Here is a 26,901-nt window from a genome sequence, read left to right as displayed (position 1 = left end):
GGTGGCATCGTCTAGGTGAAAGAGTTGAGGCAGTGACGATGGAGAGGTCGCTAGACGGGTCGCAGAATCCGCATGGTTAGCTTATGGTTATGCTATACGTGTGCCTTGTGTACTTATGCAAATTGCTTATCAATGACATAAACCATAAGTTATGCTGGATTACTAAACTTCTTTATTCATCATTGTTGGGCAGATTGTCTTGCGATTTCTGCACAGCCATAAACACAGCTCTCTGTATCGGTAGTATCATTCTCTTCTCCTTGCATGTTGAATGCGCGCGCCTATTCTCTGGCAAGTGGTTATGTAGTCGGCTTCCGCGATAAACACGCGTTAAGGGCGAACGTCAAACGATGACGCATAGCGCGCGGCAGTGGCCACCTGCGCTGCGCCTGACGTCACGCGCGGCAGCGGCGAAAAGTCAGGCGACGGAGCCGGCGGCGGCGCCTGCGCCGACTGATCTAATTCCGACATACGCCGGCTCGCGCAAAGCGCGGTGTTGACAAGCGTTGTGAAGCTCTTCGCTTCAAAAATTACTGGCTCTGCCAAATCGAGAGCACACGTAAGCATAAAATGGTAACCGGAAAAGCAGATTGGTTGGAACTGACAGCCACAATATTAAAATGGGTGTAGTGCAATGCTCGCAACGGCACACCACATCGCATCACGCCATACTGTGCACTGGTCCATAGGGACGCTGCCCAGCTAAGACAAGAAAAGCGGCTGACGACAGGCAGCGAAATACGCCAGGGAGACCGAGCGCACTGCCCAGCGAGAAGAAAGCGCCTGAAGGAGGCGCGAGCAAAGTCTAAGCAAATCTCTCTTCTTTCTCCGTGATCTCGGCGCAAGAGGCCACTTGTTGGGCCGCCACAGAGCTGGCTTGAAGGAGCGTTCGCTTGCTGAGGAAGCCAGCCTTAGCAGGCGATACTAATTTGCGAGAGCAAATTAGCAGATAGCTGTACGAAGTAAGGATAGTAGTTTTAGACATTAGTTTACTAACTAAATTAACAGTGATAAAAATATGTAAGCGTGACTCAACGAGGACGTAAAAAGAAACATGCACAGAGAAAGCGCTGTCTTTGTGTGTCTGCTTCTTTGGACGTCCTTGTTCAGTCACGCTTACACATTCCATCATGGTCTCAAACCAACTAGCCCGCCAACGTGCGCGCCACACCACACAGCAGCTCGGCAAGTGCAGTAGATCCGCAGCAAATTCCATTTCCCAGAAATAAAGTACCTGGTGTCCTAAAATTCGCAGTTCTGCCCACAAGGCGAAACACCGGCTGCGATAGCATAGTAGTAGATAGCTGTACGAAATAAGGACATCAGTTTTATCGGACGTATACACAGGTAAACATTCGCTTGTATGTAGAGCATGTAAGCGTGACTCAACGAGGACGTCGAAAGAAATAGACACACAGAGACAACGCTGTCTTTGTGTGTCTTCTTTCTGCGTCCTTGTTCAGTCGCGCTTACACATTCTTTTATAGATTCAAACCAACTAGCCCGTCAACGTGTTTTAATTAAGTTAACCAGCACGGTGTCACGCGCGCACAGGTAAACATGAATACACCTCGCTCTATGACAGGGAAAACTGTCTGTTAAATTGCTGGAGTTGGGAATTGCGACAGCAGCCGTGAGCCAATTGACTTCCATGCATCAGTCGCGTCAACGCGAACGAAACATCGAAAGACAATACATACGAAGCTACCTGAGCTATGCGCACTCTGCAAACATCGCAGAACGCTTTGAAGATGAGGCCCATGCGGGCGCGAACTTTGGCCATGTCGCAGAACGCTTTCAAGACACCCGAGCGCCGGCAGCGTATCTCTACGGCGTCCGCGGTTTGCGTGGCCAACGCCATAGTAGACGCCGTAGTTATCTCCACTCTGTACGGAGCGGCAGGCGATGAGGACATCAAGGCACCTTAGCAGCCGCCGGAAAAGAATGCCCCTCCTCCCTCGCCTGACCCTCCAGCCTCGCGCGCCACATGTGAGAACACGAATCTAGGCGGCGTTCATCAAACGTGCACTCGAGATTGAACCGCTGTTGTGTCGGCAGCGGCAGGCAAGCGGGGGGCCCCGACCAGCAAACGCTCGGCTAACGCCGGCGCAGTAAAGGAGACGCGGAGCGAACTGCTCCCGTTGAAAACCGGAACGAAGACTCGGCCACGCTTGGCCGTTTATTGCTAATAAAGGGCTCACGAGCCAGATGACACCTCCCAATTGGTCCAATGTTCGTCACATGACAGAAGGGGGGTGCGCCATCTAGCTCAACAACTACAAAACATACATATGCGATGGCACATACATCTGACAGGGGGCGACACTATACTACATCATCCCCCCCTGGGATACGCACACGTACTAGGAGCTAGAGGCAACAAGAATATGACCCTAAAATCAAAAGTTTGCACCTTATTGTGCACCAAACAACATCAGGGTGAATCCAGATAAGTTCGGTCAGGCATGTCCGGTGACCATATCGAATTTAGATAGAAAAAATATACTTTGCTGCCTGAGTGCCAAGAAAAACAAACCAACTTCCCACAGTTGTCTGCAATGCACCCCCTAATGTGTTGGCTCACTGCAAGTTCTGCTGTGAGCTCCCTCGCTGACCAAGTTACTAACCAGTGTAGAACTAAAAACATTGTTTTTGGATACTCTGCATTCTGTTTCTAATGAACTGTGAGCAGGACATGCTCTTAAAGGCCTGATATCAAGAGCACGCACCAAAAACTGAGGGCCAATGCCCCACGGTTCTGTTGCTACGCACATATATATATTATGCGATTCCTGTCTATGAATGTGCCGAGTGTTTTCACCCCGACATTTTCTATTTTGTCACTCCTTGCTTTCAGAACCATGCTAGAGCAATTCCGTGCCACGAAAGAATGGAACTTCCAACCATGATCATGCGCAGACCCTGCATGTCGCAGCAACGTGCTACCATTTATTTGGTCGCGTTTCTCACTTTATAATTCTGAAAGAAAAGAAATGATGCATGATATTTTTTCCAGATTGCATTAATTCAAGACAAAGACTTAATTTGGAAAATTTCCAAGAAAATCAAGGATGGCATTTTTAAAAAATATTTTTAAAGTACTTCTAATTTAATCATAGACCTAAACTTGAGGGCTTCTCCCGACAGTGTGGTGCCACGCAGGGAAGTATATTTGGCTCAACTTTCAACAACATTTAAGCACACGATGAAATTTGAAAAAAATGCTCTTTACAATTACGGAGAAAGGAAAATCTGGAATTTGGCCAACATTGTGCAATTTTTCATGCAATGTTACTGGCCCGTACTGTATCAATAAATATTGTTAGAGCCATACCCACAACAATTTTTGTTTCCGAGATAACCGAAATGGGGATTTGGCAAAACTCACTGAATGCACTTCCGACCTATTGGGCACTTCTGCATTTCTTTTTCTTGAAGACAGATCCTTTTGTCGCAAAGGTAACCTTGGGTTATTTATTCTTGGTACTCAGGACACATAATATATTTTATGATCTAAATTAAAAATAGTTGGTCGTCACTGAACATAGCCGGTTGAGCTGATATGAACACACCCATGAACTCTAAAGGCACCAGTCACACATATGCACGAAAATTAACAGAGGTACAGCCATTAACAAAAAGTAATATTACAAATCATGACCATGGAGCATAGTGCGACAGCAAACACAACATAAGCCACCTACCAGCAACTTAATCTACATACAAGAAATAAAAGACATAGGTGCTTTAACAGTGAACTTTCAAGGCCAGCATCCAGTCACAATACTACATGCACAGAGCTTGTCAAAAGAAACAAAGTCACTGTGTGGTTTATGGCACCCTAATCTGAGAAGTCTGGAAATTTTTATGCATTGCCATTGCTCAAGGCACCCGTTAGTAACATGAGCACTACTTCTCCCTCTTAACAGCTTTTAAGCACCTATAATTTTTCATTTCTCCATTAGGACTCACAGTGACTTGCTTGATGCTCTTTGGCCAGGCCTGGACCTTGTGTCATTAAACCCTACACAACAGCCAATCTATAGCTCTTCACTCACGCTCCTATTGGCATCGTCCCTTCTGAGAAAGAATATGTACATACAAAAGTGCGCACATTTGTGCCATCACATAAAGAAAATCACATGGTTATCGCGGCTGTGATAGGCCGATGCTCATTACAAGAAACATCTCTACAACACCTATATAGCTGGCCTCAGCTACTGTCTCAACAAGATGGAACAACTTGCCAATTCAGAATCTGTTCATTCCCAACACAAGTGCCATCAAAACTGCCGTAATATATACTTCACTAAGATACGATGTTATCATCCAAACATGTTTCACCTAAGGTCCAGGTTTGCGTTTCATGATTTTTTAGCATAATAGAACAACCTGCTAGGTGATCGTGGCACATTCTCCGACGTCAATTAGCAGTTCTTAACTAAGAGCAAACAATAGCACTTGCACTTCCTAATGTACCAGAATGCCATGCACCATACCACACATCTGTGCAGATTCCCTGTTCAGACTCCATTTAATATGTAAAATACACCTCACATGGTTGGTGGCATTCTTGGTGGTATAATGGTGCAACGTTCATGTGTGTTCAGTGAGTGGCTTGCAAAAAGGACTTGGAGAAGACGACGGAGCGGTATGGTCATTCTAATGTAAGGATACACAAGTATTCCTTGAGCTTGTAACCAACCTACAGCACATTTGATTGGTCAGTTCAGAGCACTCCACAGGAAGGTTAAAAAAGTGACTCAAGATAGTTATGCTTTACCACAATGATAACTAGAACCACGGTTTTAACGCTATCTTTAGACTTTCTTAGTACTGTCAAAATCTTCTGGAACACCAAGCCAAATACGCTATTACAGAGAGGCCCCTACAGAAAAACTAGCACTGATATGGTCAGTTGCGGTTATGGTGGCACAAGCGCCTTTTGAGGTGGCTTTCACGCACAAAGGTCTGAGGGCACAAGTAGAACTAAAATGGCCTCTCACCTGTGTTGGTGCACAGGTGATCATCCATTGAGGACCACTGTGAGAAGCTCCGAGGGCATTCAGAGCATTCAAATGGCCTCTTGCCTGTGTGGATGTGCAGAGGTTTTTGAGGACATACTTTTATGAGCAGCTCCAAGCACCCAAAAAGGTCTATAATGGCCTCTCGTCTGTGTGGATGCGAAGGTGTGCTTTCAAATGACTCCGTTGCCTGAAGCTCTGAGGACATGAGGGGCACTGAAACGGCCTCTCGCCTGTGTGAGTGCGCAGGTGTGTTTTCAAATGATCTCTTTGTAAGAACCTCCGATGACATAACGAGCACTGATGTGGCCTCTCGCCTGTGTGGATGCCCTGGTGTGTTTTCAAATGACCCCGTTGCCTGAAACTCTGAGGACATGCGGGGCACTGAAACGGCCTCTCGCCTGTGTGAGTGCGCAGGTGTGTTTTCAAATGATCTCCTTGTAAGAAGCTCTGAGGACATAACGAGCACTGATGTGGCTTCTCGCCTGTGTGTGTGCGCAGGTGTGTTTTCAAATCACCCGTTTGCCTGAAGCTCCAAGGACATGAGGGACACTGAAATGGCCTCTCGCCTGTGTGGATGCGCAAGTGTGTTTTCAAATGAACTCTTTGTGAGAAGCTCCGAGGGCATGAGGGGCACTGAAATGGCCTCTCGCCTGTGTGGGTGCGAAGGTGTCTTATCATATCAACCCTCCTCCAGAAGCTCCGAGGGCATGAAGAACACCGAAATGTCCTTGTATCTGTGTGGGTGCACAGGTGCTTGTTCAGGGTTTCCTTCAGCGAGAAGCTTTCAGGGCACAAATGGCATTCAAATGGCCAACTGACATGAACCTCGTTCTTTGTTTTCACATTAGAGGGTTTATCAGTCTGACAGTCACGGTGGAAGTATCCTTGATGTGGTATCTCAACCTTCACAGTTGTTGGAGAGGTCACCTGCATCGATGCTTAAAAAAAAAAAAAAAAGGCAGGTTAGTTACGTAATGCTTTTCATTTCAAACAAAACAGTAATTATGAAATACAAAATAAGTTAAATAACATGCACATCAATGCTAAAGATAAGCTTTTCCCTCATTCAAGAAATATTAAGGATGAAGTTAAATCTCGTAAAACAAGTGCACTGCTCGGTGGCCATATTGATTTGCACAATGTATTTGAGATTTCTCATTAACAAAGTTTACAAAATCCACACCTATTTTTGCAACAAAAATATTGTGAATAATAAAATATCGAAGTTAGAGGATGTGGAGTATGGTATCGGTGCAAGCTGAATGAGATGTTGTGAGATGAGATGAGATGCGAGATGCAAGCTGAATGAGATGTTGTGCTCGGCGACTAGATGAAGAGGACAGCATCTTGTCTCAAGCCAAGATTCGCTATATTGTATGTTATGTTAAACTGGCTACATATAAATATTGCAAATATATTGCAGCCATTTCTTTATTTGTTACAATTTCTTGATGACATCTTCAATATTTTTCACACAATAACACAAATAAAGCATTGCAATAATGTAACTATCTTACTGCCAGTTGTTACTGCCAGTTGTTATCTTACTGCCAGTTGTGAAGATATTTTTGACGTCACAAATGTCATAAATTGTCCAACAGAAGGCGTTGGTCCTGGGTTTGATCCTTCATCCAGGACAAATTTTTCTTTAAATGGGACGTTTTCTTTATCAGAAACGCAATGTACAAGGCCAAAACAAGCACTCTGCTGCCTAAGCATAAGCCTCAGAATCAAAAACATAGCTGCTGGTATCATAAAAATACATACATGAGCTGTACCCTTTCCATTCGCCATACAAGAGCAACTATCTCTTTTCAATACAGGATGCAACACCGCACAGTTCCACAAGTGAAAAGAAGAATGCTTGCATGATGCAGTTTTGAACTAACAGTGGTTGCTTTTAGTCAAGTGTACTGCGTTATTACCAATATTTCGCAGGTTGATGGTCACTGTTTATTCTTTTAGCTATATACTGCACATCTCTGCAAAATAAAATTTCTGCGGGCAGCATATGCATCATGATGTGGTGCCTGTTACAGACACATATAACTACAACAAAGTTCCACACTGAATTGCACACATCTCTGCTTCACATTTAGAATATACAGCAATGTGCAGTGCTCAGTAAATAGACAAACAGTGACCAGGTATTGCTTCCGCATGGCTCTTCTTCATTTTCATAATTTGAGTCATTTAATTCTTACATACTTTCTTTTGGAAGTATAAAGGATATGAAAAACCCTAACAACTACATAGATAAAAAGAGCACAATGAAGAAAATGATGATTCTAGCTTTGCAAAAAGCTGAAACAGATACAATATTTCGTAGCACATCAGCTAGGTTTAATCAAAACAAGCAGTACGCAGAATCGGAGAACGAATCAGAGGCTTGCAGTACGCCAGTTCTTGATGAGAAGCAAACAGGCACTCTTATGCATGCATGCACAAACATAAAATAGAAAGGATGAAACCACATAGATTAGCAAAGAATGGAAACAACCTGCCTGCCTTACAGTTGTGCTAATAAATGGCTTTTCTGCCCTAACAAATGCAATGAATTCATAATTGCAATGCCAAAACACAACAGGTAAACGACACAAAAAAATATTCACAGAGCAAATCCTCTGGTAGTTGTCCAAGAATGCGTAAGCATTGTGCCACTTACTCATCTCCACGTAGCACGGTGTCACTATCAACATTATGGAACTTTATCCGACAGGCATAAACCCTTATCAACTCTCATTCGTAGTTATCAACCTTATTGAACATCTGCTTATCGTGTTTGATAACAAACGTGGTCAGGCAGGTTTCATTAAGACAGAATTCATTACGGCATTAATATGAAGTTAACACAAGTTAAGTAAGGCACACGATTGCTCGACCTTTGGTGTTAAGATTACCTAAGCAAAGCTCTTGCTAAACAACCACTGCATTTGCTGAGGGGGGCATGCGATGCTTTATAGATGGTTTGGATGCTTGTTTTGAGCTTACTTTTTATTGGAATGTATGCTGTTCTGTGTGTTTTATGGGTGATTTCAATGAATGTATACAATGTTCGCTTCACTTTACTGCGCGCTTGAAGCCTCTGCCTTATGTGGGCATGAGACATTGCATTTTTTGCTTGCTTACGGGGTTATGAGCCCTTGCTTACAGGGGGTATGAGTCATTCATTGTCTAACGTGACAGACAAATTTCTCGTTGGGTAGGCATAGAAATGCTTCACATTTAATAAGCTGGATGGCTTACAAATGATCTGTTGCCATTGCAGGACTATGGCCTTACAAAAACATATATTTTACGTGTGATATATTTTTATATTCTCTATATTAACATGTTTTATAAAAATCTAGAATTACAAAGCATACAATTCTGCAAAACAGAAAGAAAAATCAACATTTTCTTGAACTTGCAATTAGTGCTTCAGTGCTGAGGATGAATGAACAAGGGCACTGAAGAAGACAAAATGCAGAAACCAATGAAAGAGAACTTAAAAAACACCTAGCAGATTCACAGCACATCCTCTAGTGAAACTATGCATTTCATTTAGGCAGCAGTATAATTAATAGTTATCACTTGTACTAAACGAACATTCAAGTATGATCAGTCAACTTCCCGCCCAGCGTCCTATATAAAGGATGCTTATGATACCAAAAGATGACAAGCTATTAGTGCAATAATTAAACCATCAAGAGAATTAACAATCCACAAACATTCAAGAAACACTGTCATTTATATGTTGAAACAGACCTGAACAGACTTCTCTTTGAACCTTAAACACAGAATTACCATTAAAAAACACTTACATGTAAACATAATAAAAGTAAATGAAATTATGAATATAATTACTTAAACAAATATAATGGGAAGGCTGAAAAAAAATACTTCTGCAAGAAACTCCAGCAGTGTACGTACTAGAATCTAGAAGAAGCAAGTACATGAACTGAACCAAAAAAAAATTACACCATATTGTGCAAAACAAAGCAAGTGCCACTGAAAGGACTAGTCACAAAGATGCAAGAAATTTTATATTGCACAGTCACTAAAAAAAAGTAACATCGCACATTGTGCAGAAGATGGAACATGGGGGTCCAAAAATATTTTTCTTCTGCCAGTGCCACACATCTAGAAAGAGAAAGAAGGGAGCAATGTGTTATCAAAAAAATTATGGGGTTTTACGTGCCAAAACCACTTTCCAATTACGAGGCACGCTGCAATGTAGGACTCCGGAAATTTCAACCACCTGGAGTTCTTTAACGTGCACCCAAATCTATGTACACAGGTGTTTTCGCATTTCGCCCCCATCGAAATGCTGCCGTCGTGGCCGGGATTTGATCCCGTGACCTTGTGCTCATCAGCCCAACACCATAGCCACTGAGCAACCACAGCGGGTCAACCGAAGGGCGAGGGGTACGGAGAAAGCATTATGATCAGCCGCGTAAAGCATTTGCACACATTACAGCACGAAACCATCGGATTTTGAAATACCAGAAGTTTTGAATCACTGGCTACAGATAGTCGACATAGCGCTGCAGTCTCTTATGACAATCAAGATTCAAAACGTCTCACAGTTCTGACGGTCAAATTTGTTTCCGTATTCATAGCTTACCCTGGATATGGTGGCAAAAACGACCATGTCGAAAGTGGAGAACCATTACAATACCATCATAATGTTGACAATTTCTTTCTAAAGGCATGTGTCACTTCTGACTGTCAATTTCATTTTATGCTGTTCCTACACTAGAACATGTTCCCTGACAGGAGCAAACAGTAGAAATTACATATTTTGAGGAAAGGGGGCCACGTTTTGCCTTATGCGTACCAAAAAATTGAACTTTGTAGGTTACTTATATGCTTTGAAAATGATTGTCACGTCCAGCAATGATTGCGCTTCCTGGAGGAGCTTCATGTTCTCAGTCGGTCGGTTCAGCATGCAGAAGGTTATGACGATTTAGCCCTCGCATGGGATTTTGGATTAAACGAGACAAACACGAAGTGTATCCCTAATAATGTATGTGTGTGTGTGTGCGCAAGAGGGAGAGAACACTGTACTACATGTACGGTGTTTTCAAGGACAAGGTTCCCATAATCTTTACTCATAAGCATTTCACAGGTTCAAGGTCTACATCAATGAGTCCGTTAAACCTCCGGTCCGATCCATGTCTTGAACTGTAAGATGAGCTGGCACCTTGAAGGGAGCACCACTTCTGCTTTGCACTACAAAGCGAGTTTGAGTTCTTCCGTGAAATGTAAATCTTAAGCTTCTGTGGAGCTTGAAATGATTTCGTTTACGTATTGCTGTTTGTTCAGTTTTCTTATTTTTTAATGCTTCTTCTAAACTTATTTGTGCTTTGTGCATTATTAGTTTATAAAGCATCTTAATTGGCATTCACATCAAATTTTGTTTGTGCATGTGCGCATGTGTGTGTCTGCACGTGCATGCTAGACAGGGGAGGCCTTCGAGTTGTGAAGTGACAACTGTGGAGTTGGAATGACTACAGAATCGTTCCACATTTCCAATCAGCTGGAATGGCTTGGAATGCTGGTACTAGTTTGGCAGGTGGAATGAGAATGAAATGTGAGCCCGAGATTCCCGAATGGAGTTGGTATGGAATGGATACATAATCCCGAAGCACTAAATGTAAATTTGAAGCACAACTGTAAAAGCGGTAAATTTACACTTCTCCCTATTGACTCACTAATACCCGTGTCACACGGGCACATTTGGAAGGCCTTCCAGTCGACGGCCTTCGAAACGCCAGAACTCTTTCGACTCAAAGGAGTTGTCGCGCTGCTACACGGCACTTTTCAAAGGCCGTTGAGTGGTTCCGGAATTTCTCGCCAAATTGTGTGGCGCTGCGTATCTTCATTTTCGTTTTCATGTCACAAAATGTTAAACAGCATTAAAACCACATAAAAGCACTATAATTTCTTTTATGTTTGTTTATACATACATTAAAACAATTGTTTATACACTGTCTTACATGCATGTTTAGTTTTTAAGTTGTTGAGCAGCGAAACTGCGGCAACGTTTGCGTCGCTGCACGTCGCTGTTGTCGAGAGTGTGTGTAGTTCGCGCATATCAAGTGGCAAAAATACTTTATTGAATAATTGATAACACTCGTATATAGTATTTTTAGAGCATTTTGGTTTGATTTGTTCTTTCTAACCGTGAGTTGGAGCACACTGTGAACGAGAGGGCATGTTCGCGCTGTTTCCGTTGCTCAAAGGCCATCGAGATTTCGATAGAGTTGTAAGGTGCTCCGTTGACTCGATAGACTATTGACTCGGCGGCCGTCGAAACCGCCCGTGTAGCAGCTCAAACTTGACCTTTGAGTCAACTGACTATCGGTTGGAAGGCCTTCCAAACGCCCGTGTGACACGGGTATAAGACTCTTCCAGTGGCTACCTCTGCAGTGTTAATTATAAACAACACTCTATTGCACAAATTCTACATTTCTGATGACCCACAACCCTTCTTTTATTGCAATGTTGAAGTGCATCTGAAGACTAACTTTTAGTTAGGCTTAGCTCATTATCTTTCACTTAAGGTGTTAAGCTGATTAACTCCTCAGTTTTAGTGGACGATTTAACATTTGTAGTGAAGTAGTGAAGTTGTGAAGAAATATTCAATTTAGCAAGAGCATGCTTTATGTACGACAAAGGAATGCAATCTATAAATGGCCACATTGAAAGTGTTTACACACTGCCCGAGGCCACAGTGATTTGGAAAGTGCATCATGTATTCTCGCACACTGTCAAGTGTCCAGGAGGTACGATAACAAGCGGTCAGAAAGGTGTGCTGGAAAATTGCGCGGTAAACGAGAAACAAAAAGAGCAGCAGACTCCAGTGATTTCTCCGGCTCTGAACTCATTTACTGCGATAGCCACATTCTCCTACAGCAAAGAACACAATCTTAATTTTGCTTGCACGTTTTTTTCCTGAATAACTGCGCTCACCTTCCATGGGTCACAGAGCATAAAATTACTATGCACTTTGCATTACTCTAATGATTAATAATTACAGTGATTAAAGGCAAGAAAGTCCTGGACAGATAACAGGCCAGAAAGCATGTTCATCCTTGTGCGAAATAACAGCAGGTAACATTATTTGTTATGCTGTCAAAACTTGAAAAAGTTTTTTTTTCATTGATGCACGTGCAAGCCCTAGTAGTAAACAATTGTAATAAAAGTGCTTAATTTACTGGAATTACAGGAGTGGAATGGATCAGTTCAGTCACTCCGGGAGTGGGAATTGTATGTAAGGAACTTATACCTTCTGGACATAAACCATCAATAGGAAGTTTTGCTGTAAGGTTTTCAAGGGAGAGCATTCGGCGCAAACATCCAGGGAAGTGGAAGAACAATTGGCTTCTCCACCACAATGAGGTGATGGCTCACACATTACTTGCTTTTCGACAGTTCCCGACTTTCAAACACATCATAGTGTTGATCTTCAACAGCCCTATTCATCTGACTTTGCTTCCTGCGACTTTTTCTTGTTTCCGATTGAAAATTGAGGCTGAAAGCACAGTTGAAGAGATCCAGTCGGAATCACTGGAGGTGCTCAATGCACTCGCACCTGAAGGATTCGACAGATGCACAACATCGTGGTAGAAATGATGGGATTGGTTTATTCATGCTCAAGGTGACTACTTCAAAGGAGACAATTCAGATCAGGAGTTATGGTGCATATATATATTTATGACCAAATTCCCTGAAATTTTGGGTAGCCCCCGTATACCGATCATAATGCTAATCCTAAAGGCATGCGCCTCCCAGCCACACGGGACCCCGATCTACGTAATGCGAGTTGAGGTGGTTATTCCGCATTTTTATTCAGGAGTAGAAACGCACACTGTAAGGAATCAAACCAGCCTGTATATAGGAAACTGCTCGAAAGGCACACTATAACATCAGTGCACACTATAACATCAGTAACAACAGCACACCCAGCGTCGTGCTGTTGCAATACGCGAATGGCCAATGTGTCGACAATGAGTCGACACGCTGCCACATTCGAAAGTGGCATTCAGTTTCCAGGACAAAGTCCATTCTCGTTCAAAGAAACCCACAAGCACGAATTAAATTCATCCAGTATGGACACCTGGGGCCTGTCAATCAAACAGTGATGAGTCTTGAACACCACCGCCATGATGACCTTTCCCGCAAAGACTACCGAAGTGTGGATGTGGCGTGCAGTGGTTGTGTCAAATACAAACTCCAACGTAAAAATACCCTGACGAGGGGATGGATTCGGATTTGTTTGGCCACTCACGGGACCCCTGGGTTAGAGTATCGGGCCTTTGTCCTAGAGGTTCTTTGCTTGAATACTGGCTGTCAGACAACTTTCTTTATATAGATACATATAAATATATATGAATCAGAAGAAAGAAACCAAAGGCCAAAACATAAGAAGCCAACAAACAATAACACCAAAGACAGGATAAAGGAAATTATTTGTAGTTATTAAATAAATAAATGATAACAAATTCATATGAAAGAAGATGAAAAAACAACTGGCCACAGGTGGGATACAAATCCACGTGTTGGCATTACGCGTGTGATGCATTACGTGTGTCACTCTGCAACGTGACACCTAAGGCAGACAGAATGTTCCACATTTGGTGCCAGGGCCGTGAGTAGTGGTGCTGGCCAACCCTCTGAGGGTTGGGTCTAGTAAGTAAAACATAAATATCCAAGAAAGAAGATGGGAAAACGGTGCCACGGTAGCTTAATTGGTAAGAGCATCGTGCGCGTAATGCAAAGATGTGGCTTTGTTGTCCATCTACTTTCATTTCCATTTATTTGTCATTTCTATATTTTAATGAAGAACTACAAATAATTTTTTCTATGCTGTTCTTGGTGTCATTCTTTGATGGCTTCGTATGATCTGACCACAAACACACACAGTTTTATTGCCGGAACACCACGGTGACGGTGAAAATTTGCCTGGAGTGTCCACAGAATAGCTACCACAATAAAAAGCACATATGGCCCACAACACTTGCATCATAATTTAAATTCCTGATGGAAATCTATCATAACCATTGAACTGAATGGCAATAATAAATTAACTAGAATATGCTGTCACTCAACTTCTCTTCGAGAATTAAACACAATAAAATGCTAATAATTTGAAAGATTACATGCCATGAGCGCAAGCATTGAAATGTTAACAAGAATTAACAACGCACATTCAAAAAAGAGTAACTAATTTAATGAACTGAAAACCGATTTACAGAACTGATTCTGTAGTAAACAATTAAATGGTTAATTATAGCAAGAAATCGCTTATGTGCAAAACGAGAATGAAAAAGGTGAGGCCATTGCTTCAACGAAAGAAGTTCAAAAAACTCTCATACATACTAGAAGCTAGAAATAACAAGAATATGACCCTAACACAAAAGATTGGATCTTATTGTGCGCCAAATGACATCAGGGAGTATCGAGATAAGTTCAGTCAGGCATGTGTGGTGAACATTTTGAATTTTCATTGAAAAAATATATTTTGGCGCCTGAGTGCCAAGAAAAACAAACCAATTTCCATGAGTTGTCTGCAATGCACCCCCCAATCTGTTGGCTCATGGCAGGCTTTGCTGTGAGCTGCATGTCACACCAACGCTACCATCTATTCAGTCACATTTCTCACTTTATAACTCCGAAACAAAAAAAAATTATGCAACATGTTTTTTTCCAGATTGCATTACTTCAAGTCAAAGGCCTAATTTGGAAAATTTCAAGGAAAATCAAGGATGCTGTTCTTTTTTAAATATTTTTAAAGTGCTGCCAATTTAATAAGAGACCTAAACTTGAGGGCTTCTCCTGAGCTTATACTGCCACGTAAGGAAATATGTTCGGCTCAAGTTTTACCAACATTTACGGCAAACAATGATGAAATTTGAAAAACGTACTCTTTATAAATAGGGAAGAAAGAAAATCTGGACTTTGGCCAATATTGTCGAATATTTCACGCAATGATACTGACCCGTACTGTATCAATAAATGTTGTTAGAGCCATAGCCACAACACTTTTTCTTTGGGAGCTAACCCAAATGCGGATTCAGCAAAACTCACAGAAAGCGCTTCTGACTGGCTGGGCGCTTCCATATTTTTTTCGTGAGGAATGATGTTTTTCTCGCAAAGCAAAGTTTGGTTTAGCTTTTCTTGGTACTCATACAGCAACATATACATTTTGGTCTAAATTAAATATGGTCGTCACCGGACTTAGCCGGTTGCACTTATCTGAACACGCCCATCTACTGTGAAAACACCAGTCACACGCATGAGAGAAAATTAACCGGAAGTACTGCCATTAACAAAAAGTAATATTACAAATCATGACCATGGAACATAATGCGGCAGCAAACACAACATAAGCCGCCTACCAGAAACTTAATCTACATACAAGAAATAAAAAACATCGGTGCTTTAACAGTGAACTTTCAAGGCCAGCATTCAGTCACAATACATGCACAGAGCTTGTCAAAAAAAAAAAAAAATGTCACTGTGTGATTTATGGCACCCTAATCTGAGAAGTCTGGAGATTTTTATGCATTGCCATTGCTCAAAGCACCCGTTAAGAACATGAGCACCACTTCTTCCTCTTGACAGCTTTTCAGCACCTATAATTTTTCATTTCTCCATTAGGATTCACAATGACTTGCTTGATGCTCTTTGGCCAGACCTGGACCTTGCGTCATTAAACCCTACACAAAAGTGAATCTGTAACTCTTTAGACATGCTTCTATTGGCATCGTTCCTTATGAGACAGAATATGTACATATTGACACGTGTATTTATATTTATCGGGCTACCAGGTTTCACCGCTTAAGAAATCGTATCGCACAGCGCGGGACGCGCTTGAATGCATCCGAAGTTTCTGGAAAGTTATCGATGCTTCTATCCGCAGTCTGTTGTTGCCGAACCTTGTGTTATCTGATTTATTCGCCTGACGCGAATGATGTAGAACTTTATGGAAGGCATGCGGGTCCCAACGATTAGTCTGGAACATTCGACGACTGCTCTATAAAAGCCGACGCACTTGACCCGCTGATCAGATTTTCGACGATCGCCGAGCGTGTTCGCCGCTATCGTTGCGCTATAAGTGTAGCCTGTTTTGTGGGCACAGGTTCGCCCAATAAAAGTTAGTTTTGTCGTTCACAGTACTGCTACTGTGTTATTCAACCTCACGACCACGTGACATCTGGTGGAGGTGCTTGTGCGTTCATGTACCGAACGCCCCCGCAAAGCCGCGATCCAAGCCCGAAGCCCGAGGACAAAACCAACGTCGCCCAAGACCAGCGAGCTAGCCGCCGGCTGCAAGGACTGCCCCCAGAGCACGGACTCCTACCTGAGACGTGCAGGAAGATCGCCACCAAGTCCACCCCAATGGCAGCCCCAGCATCCCCCGTCGTGCTGCAGCAGCCCAGGGAGCCTCCGACGTTCCGCGGTTCAACGTTCGAGGACGCAGAAAGCTGGATTGAGACATACGAGAGGGTCGCTGCTTTTAACAACTGGAACAGCGAAGACAAACTACGACATGTCTTCTTCGCATTGGAAGACGCTGCCAGGACGTGGTTCGAGAACCGAGAAGCCACCTTGACTACCTGGGAGCTGTTCCGAAGCGGCTTCCTGAAGACATTCACAAGCGTCGTACGCCAAGAACGAGCCCAAGCACTACTGGAAACCCGAGTGCAGCTGCCCAACGAGACCACCGCGATTTTTACAGAAGAAATGAGCCGCCTATTCCGCCACGCCGACCCGGAAATGTCCGAGGAAAAGAAAGTCCGGCTACTAATGCGTGGTGTTAAGGAGGAACTTTTCGCCGGTATGGTACGAAACCCACCGAAGACTGTCGACGAGTTTCTTCGCGAGGCCACTAGCATCGAGAAGACACTCGAGATGCGAAACCGGCAATTCGACCGCCGCACCAACGCTACAAACTATGCCGGAATTCAATCACTGGCCTCCGAAGACCTGCGCGAGGCTATCAGGGCAGTCGTACGAGAGGAGCTTCAGAAGATCTTCCCGTCGTCGCAGCCTCAAGTGGCCTCGATCGCTGACATCGTCAAAGATGAGGTTCAGCGGTCGCTTGGAGTCCCGGAGGTGCAACCTCAATTACCGCAACCTCAACCCGAAGCGATGACCTACGCCGCCGTCGTACGCCGTCAAGGCCCTCCTCAGCGACCGCGCCAGGGCCCTGTAACGCCGCAATTTCGTCGTCCGCCGCCGCCGCCGCCGCCAGCACGACCACCCGTCGCCCAGCGCACCTACGCGAGGAAGACGGACATTTGGCGTGCTCCTCACCACCGCCCGCTCTGCTACCACTGCGGAGAAGCGGGTCACGTCTACCGACGATGTCCGTCCTGGGAGATGGGACTGCGAGGTTTCGCCGTCAACGCGCCGCGTCCACAGCTTGGAGAACGCCCACGTGACATCGCCGATTACCTCGCCGCTACTCAGTGGAGCCCTCGACGGCCATCCCGTTCGCCGTCACCAGGACGCTACCTGTCGCCGCAGCGCCGACCATACACTGGCCCAGCCCGGGGCCGGTCAGCGAGCCCATATCCGGAAAACTAAAAGCAGCAACCGATGGAGGTGCGGTTGCTGTTCGTCGAACTGACGAAGATCCTCCGCCGCCGACGAAGACGACGACGAAACGATCTCGACGACATAACAACGACACGCCGCCGTCCTGACGAAGTCAGGAAGGCAAGACTGCACCGACGAACGACGACTTGACGACGCGACGTTCCAACTTCAGTTCAACACGACGCAGCCGTGATCCGACGCCACGACCTAACTGCAACGCCAGACAAAGAACCACCGACCTCGACGTGCTTCTCGACGGCCACGCAGTCACTGCCTTAGTCGACACAGGGGCTGATTACTCCGTCATGAGTGGACACATCGCCGCCCAGATGAAGAAAGTTAAGACTACGTGGGAAGGCCCTCAAATTCGAACCGCTGGAGGACACCTCATCACGCCGTCTGGAGTCTGCACGGCAAGAATTACCGTTCATGACCGGACTTACCCTGCCACCTTCGTTATCCTCCAACAGTGTTCACGAGACGTCATTCTCGGCATGGACTTCCTGAACCAACACGGCGCAGTCATCGACCTGAAGTCGAAGTCAATAACGCTGTCGGAAGATAAATCGATACCGCCGGAGAGCCTTCGTAGTCACCACGCCTTGAGTGTGCTCAAAGACCAAGAGAGCATCCCGCCCCGCTCCAGCATTGTTATTTCGGTCGGAACCGAAATACCCGCTGACATAGAAGGTGTCATCGAAGGCGACCAACGTCTCCTGCTAGACCGTGAAATTTGCGTCGCAAGAGGGATCGCTCGACTGCATGGAGGGAAAACTGAAGTGTTGCTGACAAACTTCAGCCAGGAGTTCAAGCACATCAACAAGGGCACGACGATCGCGTACATCGAGGAAATTGTGGAAACCGGTAATGCGTTTGTCCTCTCGGATTCCGCCGCATCTACCCCGACGACCATGGTTCCCGAACCAGACTACGACATTAATCCAAGTCTCCCAGTGATTAAGCAACAGCAGCTCAGAAGTCTGCTCCGACGATACAAAGGCTGCTTTTCGATGACATCGAGGATTCGACAAACACCAGTCGCCAAGCATCGCATAATCACCGAGGAGTACGCTCGACCACTCCGCCAAAGCCCTTACCGAGTTTCGCTGCGAGAACGCGAAGCTATAAGAGAACAAGTCGACGAAACGCTGCGCGACGACATCATCCAGCCGTCGAAAAGCCCGTGGGCATCCCCTGTTGTCCTGGTGAAGAAAAAGGACGGAACCCTACGTTTCTGCGTCGATTATCGTCGTCTGAACAAGATCACGAAGAAGGACGTATACCCCCTTCCACGGATAGACGACGCATTGGATCGGCTCTGCAACGCTAAGTACTTCTCGTCGATGGATCTCAAGTCTGGCTACTGGCAAATAGAAGTCGACGAGAGAGATCGCGAAAAGACCGCCTTCATCACGCCAGACGGCCTCTACGAGTTCAAGGTCATGCCATTCGGACTCTGCTCGGCACCTGCAACTTTCCAGCGCGTCATGGACACGGTGTTAGCAGGATTGAAGTGGCAGACCTGCCTTGTTTACTTGGATGACGTCGTCGTCTTCGCCGAAAATTTCGACGATCACCTTAGGCGGCTTACGACAGTACTAGAGGCCATCAAGTCATCAGGGCTCACTCTGAAGCCAGAAAAATGCCGCTTCACTTACGACGAGCTTCTGTTCCTAGGCCACGTCATCAGTAAATCCGGAGTACGCCCCGACCCCCAGAAAACAGCTGCCATCGCAAAGTTCCCGCAGCCCACCGACAAGAAGGCAGTGCGTAGATTCCTTGGCATGTGTGCCTACTACAGGCGCTTTGTCAAGGACTTTTCACGCATCGCCGAGCCGTTGACACGTCTAACTAAATGTGATGTTGAGTTCAAGTGGGAAACGCCGCAGGCCGACGTATTTGAAGAACTCAAACGACGCATGCAGTCGCCGCCTGTACTTGCGCACTTCGACGAGTACGCCGATACAGAAATCCATACTGACGCCAGTAGCCTAGGCCTCGGTGCCGTTCTAGTCCAGAGGAGAAACGGAGTCGAACAGGTGATAGCTTACGCTAGCCGGTCGCTGTCAAAAGCGGAAGGCAACTATTCTACGACCGAAAAGGAATGCCTCGCCATCGTTTGGGCTACAGCTAAATTTCGCCCTTATCTTTATGGCAGGCCATTCAAAGTCGTCAGTGACCATCACGCGTTGTGTTGGCTAGCGAGTATAAAGGATCCTTCAGGACGACTGGCGCGGTGGAGCCTCAGACTACAAGAATACGACATCACTGTAACCTACAAGTCCGGACGAAAACACTCCGATGCCGATTGCCTATCACGCGCCCCCATTGACCCGCCGCCGCAAGATGACGAACATGACGACGCCTTCCTTGGCATGATAAGCGCGGAAGACTTTGCTGAACAGCAACGGGCAGACCCGGAGCTAAAAGGCCTGGTGGAATATTTGGAAGGGCACACCGACGTTGTCCCCAGGGCATTTAAGCGCGGATTATCTTCCTTCACGCTTCAAAACAATCTCCTCGTGAAGAAGAACTTTTCACCAGTCCGCGCCAAGTACCTTCTTGTTGTCCCGTCAGGACTTCGTCCAGAAGTATTGCACGCCCTACATGACGATCCGACCGCTGGACACCTCGGTTTTTCCCGGACACTATCGAGGATACAAGAAAAGTATTATTGGCCGCGCCTGACCGCCGACGTCGCCCGTTATGTCAGAACATGCCGAGACTGTCAGCGACGCAAGACACCGCCAACAAGGCCAGCCGGATTACTACAGCCAATCGAGCCTCCTTGCCGACCATTCCAGCAGATCGGGATGGACTTGCTGGGACCCTTTCCGACGTCAACAACCGGAAATAAGTGGATCGTCGTGGCGACAGACTACCTTACCCGCTTCGCTGAAACTAAAGCACTGCCGAAAGGTAGCGCAGCCGAAGTGGCAAAATTCTTTGTCGAAAACATCCTGCTTCGACACGGCACCCCAGAAGTCCTCATCACCGACAGAGGAACGGCCTTTACAGCAGAGCTCACCCAAGCCATTCTGAAATACAGTCAGACAAGGCACAGGAGGACCACGGCCTACCACCCGCAGACGAATGGTCTTACGAAGCGGCTGAATAAGACCCTCGCCGACATGCTAGCGATGTACGTCGACGTCGAACACAAGACCTGGGATGCCGTCCTGCCGTACGTAACATTCGCTTACAACACGGCGGTGCAAGAAACAACACAGATCACGCCGTTTAAGCTGGTTTACGGCAGGAACCCGACGACGACGCTCGACGCCATGCTGCCCCACGTCACTGACGAAGAGAATGTTGACGTCGCTAGCTATCTCCAGCGCGCCGAAGAAGCCCGACAGCTCGCCCGCCTACGGATCAAGAACCAACAGAGGACCGACAGCCGACACTACAACCTCCGACGACGCTTTGTTGAGTACCAGCCCGGCGACCGTGTTTGGGTTTGGACACCGATACGCCGACAAGGACTCAGTGAGAAACTACTCCGACGCTATTTCGGACCCTACAAGGTCATCCGACGTATTGGCCCTCTGGACTATGAGGTCGTGTCAGACGGGATTTCGCATTCACAGCGGCGCCGCGCACGATCTGAAGTGGTCCACGTGGTGCGCCTTAAACCCTTTTACGGACGCTGACGAAATACCTTATTTTTTGTTGTTGTTTTCTTTGCTACGGGTGTTTTTATTTCGCTTGTATGTAGCATCGGGTCGATGCTTTTTAAGAGGGGGGTATTGACACGTGTATTTATATTTATCGGGCTACCAGGTTTCACCGCCTAAGAAATCGTATCGCACAGCGCGGGACGCGCTTGAATGCATCCGAAGTTTCTGGAAAGTTATCGATGCTTCTATCCGCAGTCTGTTGTTGCCGAACCTTGTGTTATCTGATTTATTCGCCTGACGCGAATGATGTAGAACTTTATGGAAGGCATGCGGGTCCCAACGATTAGTCTGGAACATTCGACGACTGCTCTATAAAAGCCGACGCACTTGACCCGCTGATCAGATTTTCGACGATCGCCGAGCGTGTTCGCCGCTATCGTTGCGCTATAAGTGTAGCCTGTTTTGTGGGCACAGGTTCGCCCAATAAAAGTTAGTTTTGTCGTTCACAGTACTGCTACTGTGTTATTCAACGTCACGACCACGTGACAATATCAAAGTGCGCACAGCTGTCTCATCACAAAGAAAATCAGATGGTTACGGCTGCTGTGATAGGCCGACGCTCATTGCAAGAAACATCTCTGCAACATCTATATAGCTGGCCTCAGCTACTGTCTCAACAAGATGAAACGCGAAGCGCTCCCCCGGACAATTTTCTGTGGCAACAATGTGGCAAAGCTGCGGAGGCAAAGCACGCACAAGTGAGGGCGCGCGCCTAAATATAGTCCCACGATATCATCCGCGTTAGCCTTTAAAGCAGGTAACATAAACATCCCTATTTACAACGTCAAGATATGAGGGAATAACCCTTGCCAATTCAGTATATGCTCATTCCCATTACATGCATCATTAAAACTGCAGGAATATATACTTCACTAAGGTATCATGTTATCAACTGAACATGTTTCACCTAAGGTCAAGTTATGCGTTTCATGATTTTTAGCATAATAGAACAACCTGTTAGATGATGCTGGCACATTCTCAGAAGTCACTAAGCAGTTCTACAATAAGAGCATACAATAGCGCTTGCAATTCCTGATGTACCAGAATGCCATGCAGCATACCACACATCTGTGCAGATTCCTTGTTCAGACTCCATTTAAGATGTAAAATACACCTCACACGGCTGGTGGCATACTTGGTGCTATAATATTACAATGTTCATATGTGTTCAGTGAGTGGCTTGCAAAAGCATTGCAAAAGGACGATGCAGCAGCATGGTCGTTCTAACGTGTAGATACAGAAGTATTCCTTGAGCTTGCAACCTGCAGCACATATGACTGGTCAGTTCAGAACACTCCACAAGAAGGTTAAAAAAAGTGAAATAAGATAGTTGTTGTGCTTTACCACAAAGATAATGTTAAGGTAGTGATAACGTAGCCATATTTTTACTACTAAAACGAAGGTGTTATAGTTGTCCTATGAATTTTTTAGTCCGAGAGCATTCAGAGCGCATTGAAATGGCTTCTTGCCTGTGTGGATGTGCAGATGTTTTTTGAGGACATTCTTTATGAGCAGCTCTAAGCGCCAAAAGGGGTCTATAATGGCCTCTCATCTGTGTGGATGCGAAGGTGTGTTGTCAAATGACCCCCGTTGCCTGAAACTCTGAGGACATGAGGGGCACTGAAACAGCCTCTCGCCTGTGTGGGTGCGCAGGTGTGTTTTCAAATGATCTCTTTGTAAGAATCTCTGAGGACATAACGAGCACTGATATGGCCTCTCGCCTGTGTGGATGCGCTGGTGTGTTTTCATATTTCCTTGTTGCCCAAAGCTCTGAGGGCATGAGGGGCACTGAAATGGCCTCTCGCCTGTGTGGGTGCGAAGGTGTCTTATCATATGAACCTTTTGCCAGAAGCTCCGAGGGCATGAAGAACACTGAAATGTCCTTGTACCTGTGTGGGTGCACAGGTGCTTGTTCAGGGTTTCCTTCAGCGAGAAGCTCTCAGGGCACAAATGGCATTGAAATGGCCAATTGACACGAACCTCGTTCTTTGTTTTCACATTAGAGGGTTTATCAGTCTGACAGTCACGGTGGAAGTATCCTTGATGTGGTATCTCACCCTTCACAGTTGTTGGAGAGGTTGCCTGCATCGATGCTTCAGAAAAAAAAAATCATGACAGGTTAGTTACATGATGCTTTTCATTTCAAACAAAAGAGTAATTATGAAATGCAAAATAAATTAAATACCATGCACAACAATGCTAAAGATCAGCTTTTCCCGCATTCAAGAAGTATTGAGGATGAAGTAAAATCTCATAAAACAAGAACACTGCTGGGTGGCCATTTTGATTTGCACAATGTATTTGAGATTTCTCATTGACAAAGTTTACAAAATCCACACCTATTTTGCTACAAAAATATTTTGAATAATGAAATATCAAAGAGGATGTGGAGTATGGTATCAGTGCAAGCTGCTGCTGGCAGCCAAGTGTGAAAGGATGAACCTTCAGCAATATCGTCATGGGACAATTACGAAATGCTGAATGAGACGTTGGGCTCGGCGATTAGATGAAGAGGACAGCATCTTGTCTCAAGCCAAGATTCGCTATATTGTATGTTATGTTAAACTGGCTACATATAAATATTGCAAATATATTGCAGCAGTTTCTTTATTTGTTACAATATCTGTTAAAGCATTACAATAAAGTAACTATCTTACTGCCAGTTGTTTACAAAAATATTTTTGATGTCAACAATGGCCCAATAGAAGGCATTGGTCCTGGGTTTGATCCTTCATCCAGGACAAATTTTTCTTTAATTAGGAGGTTTTCTAAGAGACACCCAAAGTACAATGCCAAAACAAGCACTCTGCTGCCTAAGCATACGCCTCTGATTCAAAAACATAGTTGCTGGTATCATAAACATATATACATGAGCTGTACCCTTTTCATTGGCCATACAAGAGACACTATCTTTAATAGAGGATGTAACACGGCACGGTTCCACAAGTGGAGAAGAAGAATGCTTGCATGATGCAGTTTTGAACTAACCGTGGTTGCTTTTGGTCAAGCGTACTGCGTTATTACCAGTATTTCTTGTGTTTATGGTGGCTCTTTATTCTTTAGCTATCTATTGCATAACACTGTGTAAACCAAAATGGCAGCATATGCATCTTGATGTGGTGCCTGTTACAGCCACATTTACTACAACAGGGTTCTACACTAGATTGCACACATCTCTGCTTCATATTTAGAATATACAGCAACGTGCAATACTCAGTAAATACGCACTCAGTGATCACGTATTTCGTCCTGCCATGCTGAAGCAATACCTGATCTTTGTGAGTTGATTGTTACATACTTTCTTTTGATAAGAATAAAACACATCAACAGGCTTAACAACTACCGATGAAAGGTGCACAATCATGAAAACGATATTAACTTTGTAAAACTGCTGAACCAGATACAACAGAGTGTTTTCTTTTGGCGTTCTTATGCTTCGCTCAGTACCTGAGCAGTGCAGAAGTGGGAATACGCATGTGCTCTCCGCTTAGCCGCAGGAGGGCTTGCGGAGTGACAAACACAAGCTGTCTGAGAGACGCATCACTGTCGCAAGGGTGGTCAGTGCAGCACTCACTAGCAAGGGTGGTCGATGTGCGCACCCCTCTCTTGTGATTTCACAATGACAAAGATTTATGTTTGTGACAAGAAGTTGCAAGTGCTGACCCCTTTGAATATCCCACAGTGTGGGAGGATGTGGTTTGTGCTGTGCAGCACGTTGGCTAGCGTTAACGTCAGAAAGGACTGGACTGGATGCGAAAAGCAAGCTCGCTGGCTATCACGTGGCGTTCCCCAAAACGACGCTTTATTTTCCAATGGATAAGATGGACCGGTAATGGATTACAAGCGCATGTCTAGATACGTCATGGACAAATAAATGATATTTGTTTTACTTTATAAAAGTGATCAATGGCTGTTTTTATTTTGTTTATTTTCCCTGAATTTGGCCAGAGGGCGGTGCAACTACAAAAGGTCTGTTAAACATATAACTAAAATGTGAAAATCACCCACCGCTCCGCTGTGGCTTAGCGGGGCAACTCGGAGCGCAGCAACTTAAGAAACACCTAGCAGATTCACAGCGCAATCTCTAGTGAAACTATGTATTCCTTTTAAGCAGCAGTATAATTAATTTTGATTGCTTGTACTAAATCAACATTCAAGTGCGATCGGTCAGCTTCCCGCCGAGCATCCAATGTAATAAATGCTTATCATACAAAAAGATGACAAGCTACTAGTGCAATAATTAAAACATCAACAAGAATTAGCAGTGCACAAACATTCAAGAAACACTGTCATTTATATGCTGACACCGACCTGCAGAGAATTCTTTGTGAACCTTAAACACTGAATTACCATTAAAATACGCTTACATGTAAATATTTTTAAGAAATTAAGTAAATTATGAATATAATTATTTAAACAAATATAATGGAAAGGCTGAAACAAAATAATTATGCAAGGAACTCCAGCAAACCAGTGTACACACAAGAACTTAGAGGAAGCAATTACATGAACCCCCCCCCCCAAAAAAAAATTACACCATAAAGTGCAAAACAAAACAAGTGCTACTGAAAAGACCAGTCACAAAGGTGCATGAAATTTCACATTGCACAGTCACTAACAAAAAGTAACATCACACATTGTATAGAAGATGGAACATGGGGGTCCAAAAATAATGTTTTCCACCCGCCAGTAGAACACATCTAGAAAAAGAAAGAGGGCAGCAATGTGTTATCAACAATGAACTAGTTATCAACACAACAAGTATAAGTATACATAGAGCAGTGTTGAATTGCATTTGAATTTTCTGTGAGCTATGTTATCACAACTACTTCGTAGTTCTATGGTGGTTATATTGTTTATGAAGTAATTTATGTATAACACTAGGTAAACTCATATTTCTGTGTCCTACATATGCAAAACAATGTTCACGTTTTTCTTGTTAGTGCTGAGGACAGGCTGCCGTTTTCAGCGTCACATCATTACGTACCACTCGGGTGAAAAAGCTCGCACTGGGGAGGTTAGAGGTAGCATCAGAAGATGCATTATTCAGCTTTACTCGAGCGACATAAACGAGATCAATATTAGCGTACAAAGATGACACTTTAGGTTGTGGGGATACGCTCTGTGTACTCCCACAACTGCAGGAGAGCTCCGGATCTGAAGGTAAGCTCTGGATCTGAGGCGAGCTCTGTACAGAGCTCTGGCTCTGTACAACACATGTAAACCAATTTCCACCATATTCTTGTCAGTGTTGAAGAAATGGTGGTGTCTTCAGTTTCGCATCATTACTTGCTCCTTGGGTGTAAAAGCTAACACTGGGCAGGTTAGACTATAGCATCAGATGATAAATTATGCGGCTTTAGCTGAGCTACATGCACAAGGTAAATCTGGGCAAGCACAGATAGCACTTTAGGTCATGGGGGTGCCCTGTGTGTGCTCCCACAAATGAAGAAGAGTTCCGGATATGAAGGCGAGCTCTGGACCATCACGCACACAGTCATTCAATGGTACTCCCCCATCCTGTATCACATGTAATCACAGGAACATTGGGATCTAATGAATAAAGCAACTATCGATGTCAACTCTAACAAAGTTTACTGCTA

At 44.8% G+C, this 26,901-nt stretch overlaps 1 protein-coding gene across 11 annotated transcripts in view; it reads right to left on the bottom strand.

Annotated features, from left to right (window-relative positions):
- Window positions 1-2,141: 2,141 nt before the first annotated feature.
- Window positions 2,142-26,901, bottom strand: part of LOC135909243 (zinc finger protein 774-like) — a 59,912-nt gene continuing 35,152 nt past the window's right edge. For 5 of the 11 annotated variants that reach the window (XM_070538965.1, XM_070538967.1, XM_070538969.1 and 2 more), the window contains 2 exons: window positions 23,188-23,391; window positions 2,142-5,965 (listed from right to left, as the gene is read on the bottom strand). In XM_070538965.1, coding sequence (XP_070395066.1) covers window positions 5,157-5,965; window positions 23,188-23,391 — 1,013 coding nt within the window. In that variant the 3' untranslated portion in view covers window positions 2,142-5,156. Of the gene's footprint in view, window positions 5,966-9,088; window positions 9,150-23,187; window positions 23,392-25,934; window positions 25,999-26,901 lie in introns of all 11 variants that reach the window. The other 6 variants (XM_070538964.1, XM_070538961.1, XM_070538966.1 and 3 more) reach the window with 4 other exon arrangements.

Source organism: Dermacentor albipictus, chromosome 5 (assembly GCF_038994185.2).
Source record: "Dermacentor albipictus isolate Rhodes 1998 colony chromosome 5, USDA_Dalb.pri_finalv2, whole genome shotgun sequence".
Classification (NCBI taxonomy): domain Eukaryota; kingdom Metazoa; phylum Arthropoda; class Arachnida; order Ixodida; family Ixodidae; genus Dermacentor; species Dermacentor albipictus.
Note: the sequence above shows the minus strand (reverse complement) of the source record. Positions and strands in the feature narration are given on the sequence as shown.